This window comes from Pecten maximus, chromosome 1 (genome assembly GCF_902652985.1).
Source record: "Pecten maximus chromosome 1, xPecMax1.1, whole genome shotgun sequence".
NCBI lineage: Eukaryota > Metazoa > Mollusca > Bivalvia > Pectinida > Pectinidae > Pecten > Pecten maximus.
Genome location: NC_047015.1, coordinates 57098267 through 57105739, shown reverse-complemented (window position 1 = coordinate 57105739; position 7473 = coordinate 57098267). Strand labels below are relative to the sequence as shown.

Here is a 7473-nt window from a genome sequence, read left to right as displayed (position 1 = left end):
TAGTCAAGAACTCGTTTAGATAAGGTCTATTTACAAAGTTCGCTTACATGCAGCCCGTTTTCCAAGCATTGGTGAATCATCTTTTATCACGAATCAAACACTCGACAGATGCTTACTAATCATCTACTTAAGTAATCACGTGATAACACCGCGCACATCTGATTGGACGGAGACGCAATGCATTATGGACTTACATGCGTTGTCATATGGCCTTTATAACCATCGACACGACGTGATTCGCGCACAGCGTTCAAAGTTGTTCAGAAGACAGACACGCATCAGGCCTTTCCAGTCTTAGAACAAGCGCCACCTTTGTCGGTACGCTCAGAGCTACAGAAACTGAAAAAGACTGTTCAGAAGATATCTCGCTTGGACCATATCTGTAAGTACATATATTGAAATGGGGTTACCTTTTGGCTTTTATTTCTTTCTTTTCTTTTGACAATACTTTTGGTTTTTATACCGTCCGGGAAATGTTGATTTCGGATGCTATCAATCAGTAGAATTCCGCAAAATAAGAAAACTGCCAAACAAAAGGTGTTGATGTTATGACAAAAAATATAGTTTTCGAAATAAAAACACACACACAAAAAAAAAATAAAAAAAATCTCTTCATGTTTAATAGATATATATTTTTTTATAATTCATTTTTTATTTTGAAATCTTGGTGTATAATACATATACATGTATAATCACATACACATAACACACAGCGACAGTATTACATTAAAGTTCATATTTTTACAATTGCATTCTCATTCACTCATAGAGTACGTAATATATATTCCTACATACACACATATATCCTCACGTACACCATTTTAAAACTTTATCATTGTATCAATATTCATTTATTGTTTCATTTACACCTATACACCCATGCATACATACTAGCATATCCACTCACACTGGAACATAACATATTTAAGAGAAGGGAAGGAGGAGGAAAGAAAGAAAAAAAATAGTGATAGAAACAAGGAGAATAGTTGCGGTTAATTTGAATAGATGTACATAGAGTAAATTATTTATTTCTGTAGAGAGATAGAAATTAAAAGAGTTTCCTTTAGGGTAGAGATGTGGGGAGTAATATTCATAATGGCATAGCTTTAGTTACAAATAGAAAATAATAGTGTTTGTAAACTGTCAGAAATAAGTTTTGGCTAATAAATATCAAGACAAATAAGGTTTTTCCATTTACACCAAGTATTCGCGAATTTTGCTTTGAAAATATCATTCTGACCGTTTGATATGAATTTCTGCGTATTGTAGTAATATTTTATGTTGTTTGCCAATGCGTTGAAATTTAAGGATTTATTAAGACACCTCGTTCTATAAATGTATTGTTTGATGATAAGAATTACTATATTATCAACTGTTGCATTAATACTATTGTTTGTGAGTCCAAAAAGAAAAGACTGTTTATTTATTGCAAAAGGAATATAGAGTGCATCTACCAGTGATTCAAAATTTTGTAATAGATTTTGCACTTCCTGGCATTCCCACATCAAGTGAATTATTGTTTCTCTTTCAGAGTTACAGAAAGTGCACATAGGGCTATTTACTATACCATATTTAAACAAATTAGAATGTAATAAGGAATTTTATCTCACTAAGTTTTTTACCCTTTTTTTTTTTTTTGTTATACATACATGTATAAAGAAAATTATATGAGATATCTTAAAATCATATTATAAGATATCTCTATATTTATATATAAGATATATATTATATAAGATCTCTTATTAAGTATATAAGATTTTCTTGTTGAATTTTGTAAAATACTGGATCAACATTGCTCCGCGAATAAATAACAACTTGGCATGTAATAGTTATACCATGGCCGTTTGTCCAATATAAAAATCACACTCACTGTCCATACTGATAAATATACCGTGTAAAAATAATGTTAGAATAAGGGTATTTTGTATTGCGCATGTCTGAATCCTGCTAGATGTCTCACGTGATTGACACCTATTCCTGATAAGCCTCATCGCGTGTTTCGTACATGTACGTCACTTCCGTTGTATTTGTAATTCGTATTGATTGAAATTAGATCGATCGTATCATTGAAAAACAGGAAAAAGTCGAACGAATTTTATATTTCGGAGAAAGTAAACAACTGTTAAGTTAGAGTACATGTAGCTATGCTGGCACGGATGTAGCTGGTACTTGAGTTTATTAAAGTGTTGTTTGTCTGTACATAACGTTATGAAAACAGGACACCGACACTTGATATATACTTAACGTACTTTAATAATAAGCCAACCAACATCATCGCGATTGACTTTTCAAAACCTCGACGTCATCCGTGACCCGTCAGTCTGCTAGTAAACAATCCCGTTCTGGATTTATGTCTGGGGTGGTGATTATAATTCACAGTATGTTTCTGTCAAATTTTATTGAAATTGGTTCATCGGTTTCAAAGAAGTCATAATTGTAACGCGATACACTTACTTACTATATCTTTTATCACGATATTCTTTTTACTACGAAAATGGATACTAATGTACAAGACGGTTTGAAATATGGTAAACATTTTAAAACTTTATCGACCTGGAAGAAAGTAACAAGTGTATTGTAGCCGTCCTAGCCCAAAATTCGCAGTACATGTTTATCACTCAAAACCAGTTAAATGTATAAATTATAAAAAGAGTTATACGGTAAATTTTCAACCTTCAAAACCAGATAAATGTCATAGACAAATAGTGTAATGTGGTACATATTAATGTGAACCATAGTTTAAATCGGCCGATGTACTTTAAGAAGGTCTGCGATGACATGGGTTCACAAGTCCCTTCAATCTGTCAAGCTACTTAACTTTAAGTCACCAACTTACCAAATTATATTCTTCTCCCACAGCGAGGACGCTAATTGTTGACCGGAGTTTGAAACTACATTGTACCGCATCAGTTTAGTAAGGAACCACAAAAAGGAGCCTCCACCAAATTTGACCACTCGGTGAGTAGAAAAGTGAAAAGAACTTATAGGGGAGGGAAGAGTGCACAGTGATCATTTTGTCCTTGTGTTTGTCCGTCATTCCGTCTGTGCCACTGGGCATATTACAACTAAAACCTGTGGTGACGTTTTGACCCATATAACTTTTCTGGGGAACAATAATAATAGCTAATTCTAACTTCAAAAATTGTTTACGAGCGTAGCCTAGCGGAGAAAAAATAAAATCGCCTAAATTGTCCGTCGTATGTCCACTCTGACCCAGATAACCAAAAATGGCCACCAGGCGACTATTTTTCTCAAACTTCAGATCACGTTTTTTTTTTGTCCTTGTTTGTGCTCATTTGATTTCAAATCTGATAAAGAAAACAAAATAGCCGACTGTTGAAGTTTAGTATCACTATTTCTAACTCTTATATTTGATATGTTGGTTCTCCTTGTTATCAAATCATTACACTATAGAAAGTTCAGATTTACATAGAACCAATAAAGAGCATTCATTGGGCGTCAAGATCCCTCTCGAATCTCTTGCATGTCATGTTCCATTTTAGCCATAAAATGTTTATCATCGTAATTTTATTTCAACTAGGCAGTACCTCCTTGTCGCTCAGAGGACATCAATTTAACAACGAGCTGGGTAACGGAGAACATTAACCTTATTTTAAAAGACTTCAATAGGCCTAGTCTGTGAGTATATACAGTGTCAAAATCTACATTTTTTATTTGTTTTTGATTTAGTCTCTATCTCTGGCGTAAAGCACACATTTAAAACAGTCATTCTATTTTGTTACTTTTGTCACCCCGGAAATAGCCATTCATTTTAAAGCAGGTATTCGTGTAGTAGTCGGTGGTTACCTTCCTGTACAATATAAGATAATGTGTACGTATGTTCTTCTACAACGTATTATCTTGTACGTAAACCGATATCATCTTGTGTGTATAACTTACTATCTTGTACGTATAAGTCGTTATAATTTCCATGTTCGTTAGCTGACCGGAAGTTCTGATTTAGATCTAATAAGTTCATTTGATAGAGAGTAAAATTTATTTTGGTCTGACCTATTGGGGATCTAAATCCTGCTCCATGCGGACGTTTTGATAATTCCAGCAATTCTCTATATATAGTACCCTTATATAATGTAGATGTTTGTTACTAATTCTGACATTTCTTTGTTATACAGACACAACAAACCATCTACAACAGCCGTCACCTCTCTTGTTTACGAAGTCAACATATATCTGTAACCATGGCAAACCGCGCACAATTAGCTGTAAGGGGAAAGGGGGAAATAAAATGTGATGTACACAAAGATAAGGATGTTGTCTTTGTGTGCAAAACTTGTAATGTATTAATATGCACAACATGTAGCCTTTCAAACCATAAACTTCACTTCGACAGCCTCTGTGAGCTGTCGAAAATCAAAAATGAAAAACAAAAGATTATTAATGATTTTATTAATGACTCAGAAAACGTAAATATTCCTAAATTGAGCCAGGAAATCACTTCATTTCGAACAAAATTATCTTCATGTAAAACTCGGTACGAAAAGCTTCGTAAAAATGTCATCGATAATACTGACAAATGTAAAAAAGAATTAGATCAAATTACTGCGGAGTATGTACCGATTTGTAACAAGATGGAGGTGGCGGACACGGACCTCATCGAGACACACATCACAGACCTGGAGAGGAGGTTGGATACTTTGACGGAACTCTCAACAAAGTATAAACAGACTCTCCAGACAGGAACTGCTGTACTCATGTACGACTCGGTATCAGAAATCCGGGAACTTGATTTCGACATCCCACCGACACCTAACATAGACATGGCAGAGTATACTCCGGGTGTGGACAGACAAAGTCACATGAAACAGGCCCTCGGGAAGTTGAAAATTCCTGTTGACCTTCTCCGGTACACACTTCCTGACAGTCCAACCGTCATGTCCCAGTTCTCATACCCGGATGACATCACATCGATCTGTCCTACATCTGATGGACGTGCGTGGCTGTGTGACTTTGAAACCGACATGGTAAATCTCATAAACAACAAAGGTCAGGTCATACACACGATAAAACACAACAGTAAGATCAAGGACATCAGTCTGGACCCCACCACAGGTCGTCTGTGGTTCTGTTGTTGGGGTGAGAGGTCTATCTGTGAAGTATCTTCATTATTTACACCAGTCACAAGGTTTACTATAGAGGATTACCCAGCCCGTCTGTGTGTGACCAGGGAGGGTCGGGTAGTGGTGGGTACAGTGGTAGACAGGGGTACAAGGTGATGATGTACACTGTAGACGGTCAGGTGTTACATACACACATTGTGGAGAGGTCAGGGACGGGGGTAGTACAGTCAATATCACAATGTAGTGTTACAGGTAACATAGCTGTAGTGAGTAGTAAACATATCAGTGGGGACGTCAGTGATCTAGACAACTACAGGCGTCACATCATTGTGTACAACCCAACACTCCAGCCTCTGGTCCACTACCGGGGGGAGGGGATACAGGCCCGGGGGGAGGGAATACCGGTACAGAAGTCAGTCACACCAGACAAGTTTGGTCCAGTCACAGTTGTATATGACAGTAAGGGTAATATTGTTATTGCTGACTGGACAAGGAAAACAATAGAACTGATAAGTGGAGCAGGGAAGTACATAAAAACACTTCACACAAACAAAGGATACCAGGGAGTAGTAGGTATACAGAAGGGTGATGTGTTGTGGTCACGTTTAAAGTTAGATACAGGGAAGCGGGGAATCAAACTCCTCAAGTATTATAGTGACTGAGTGACTTAACCTTGAGTGAGGATACAGACAATTTATATCAGTGGACTTATACAACATTAACTATATTTTATCATCATGGTCGACATTTTCTTCTGATGGATTCAGTCAACAATGTTAGAATGTGTTCACATGTTTCTTTCACTGAACTGTTGTTCCCATCATATGAATGTGTTTGTGATATTCATTATTGATTTAATAACAATGTTTTATTTTAATTACGGATCAATGCACATGGCTGTGGTTTTGGAAATCCATACCGGTGTTTCATATCAACCCTGAAACCAACATATCTGATTGAGGTGTATCACCTGACTTTTCCTACCTCTTCCAGTGGATCGTCCAAAACCTGTTTTACCCACAAACACGTAAAACAACTAATTATAATAGGTCGAGCAACATTTGTCAATATCAGTCATTGTTTTTATGTAATAAATAAAACTGAATTTTGAATTTATGATGTTCTTTATCATTTCAATACAAAGCCTGCAGAAAAATCCGAGTTTGACTTTTCGTAAATAATGGAAAACCGTCACTGATAAGATACTTGGTATGTCATTGATATTGATATGACATCTTCATTTATATGTATTAAATTGACAAGAACAGATAAGATAGCTGGTATGTCGGTGACAGAAGACGATATAACATCAGGTAAGATAGCTGGTATGTCGGTGACAGAAGACGATATAACATCAGGTAAGATACCGGGTATGTCGGTGACAGAAGACGATATAACATCAGGTAAGATACCTGGTATGTCGGTGACAGAAGACGATATAACATCAGGTAAGATACCTGGTATATCGGTGACAGAAGACGATACAACATCAGGTAAGATACCTGGTATGTCGGTGACAGAAGACGATATAACATCAGGTAAGATAGCCTGGTATGTCGGTGACAGAAGACGATATAACATCAGGTAGGATACCTGGTTTGTCGGTGACAGAAGACGATATTACATCAGGTAAGATACCTGGTATGTCGGTGACAGAAGACGAAATTACATCAGGTAAGATACCCGGTATGTCGGTGACAGAAGACGATATAACATCAGGTAAGATACCGGGTATGTCGGTGACAGAAGACGATATGACATCAGGTAAGATACCTGGTGTGTCGGTGACAGAAGACGATATAACATCAGGTAAGATACCCGGTATGTCGGTGACAGAAGACGACATAACATCAGGTAAGATACCCGGTATGTCGGTGACAAAAGACGATATAACATCAGGTAAGATACCTGGTATGTCAATGACAGAAGACGATATAACATCAGGTAAGATACCCTGGTATGTCGGTGACAGAAGACGATATAACATCAGGTAAGATACCTGGTGTGTCGGTGACAGAAGACGATATAACATCAGGTAAGATACCCGGTATGTCGGTGACAGAAGACGATATAACATCAGGTAAGATAGCTGGTATGTCGGTGACAGAAGACGATATAACATCAGGTAAGATACCGGGTATGTCGGTGACAGAAGACGATATAACATCAGGTAAGATATCCGGTAGGTCGGTGACAGAAGACGATATAACATCAGGTAAGATACCTGGTATGTCGGTGACAGAAGACGAATATACATCAGGTAAGATACCCGGTATGTCGGTGACAGAAGACGATATAACATCAGGTAAGATACCTGGTGTGTCGGTGACAGAAGACGATATAACATCAGGTAGGATACCCGGTATGTCGGTGACAAAAGACGACATAACGTCCA

At 37.1% G+C, this 7473-nt stretch overlaps 1 protein-coding gene across 1 annotated transcript; it reads left to right on the top strand.

Moving 5' to 3' along the window:
* Positions 1 to 234: 234 nt before the first annotated feature.
* Positions 235 to 6194, top strand: LOC117339022. Its single transcript, XM_033900388.1, has 4 exons — positions 235 to 382; positions 2860 to 2958; positions 3542 to 3639; positions 4134 to 6194. The coding sequence occupies exon 4, from the start codon at positions 4200 to 4202 to the stop codon at positions 5232 to 5234; it is 1035 nt and encodes a 344-aa protein (XP_033756279.1). The 5' UTR covers positions 235 to 382; positions 2860 to 2958; positions 3542 to 3639; positions 4134 to 4199; the 3' UTR covers positions 5235 to 6194.
* The last annotated feature ends 1279 nt before the right edge of the window (positions 6195 to 7473 follow it).

Excerpts from the sequence above, each read along its gene's own strand:
- LOC117339022 (XM_033900388.1), top strand. The coding sequence starts at position 4,200 with ATGGCAAACCGCGCACAATTAGCTGTAAGGGGAAAGGGGGAAATAAAA.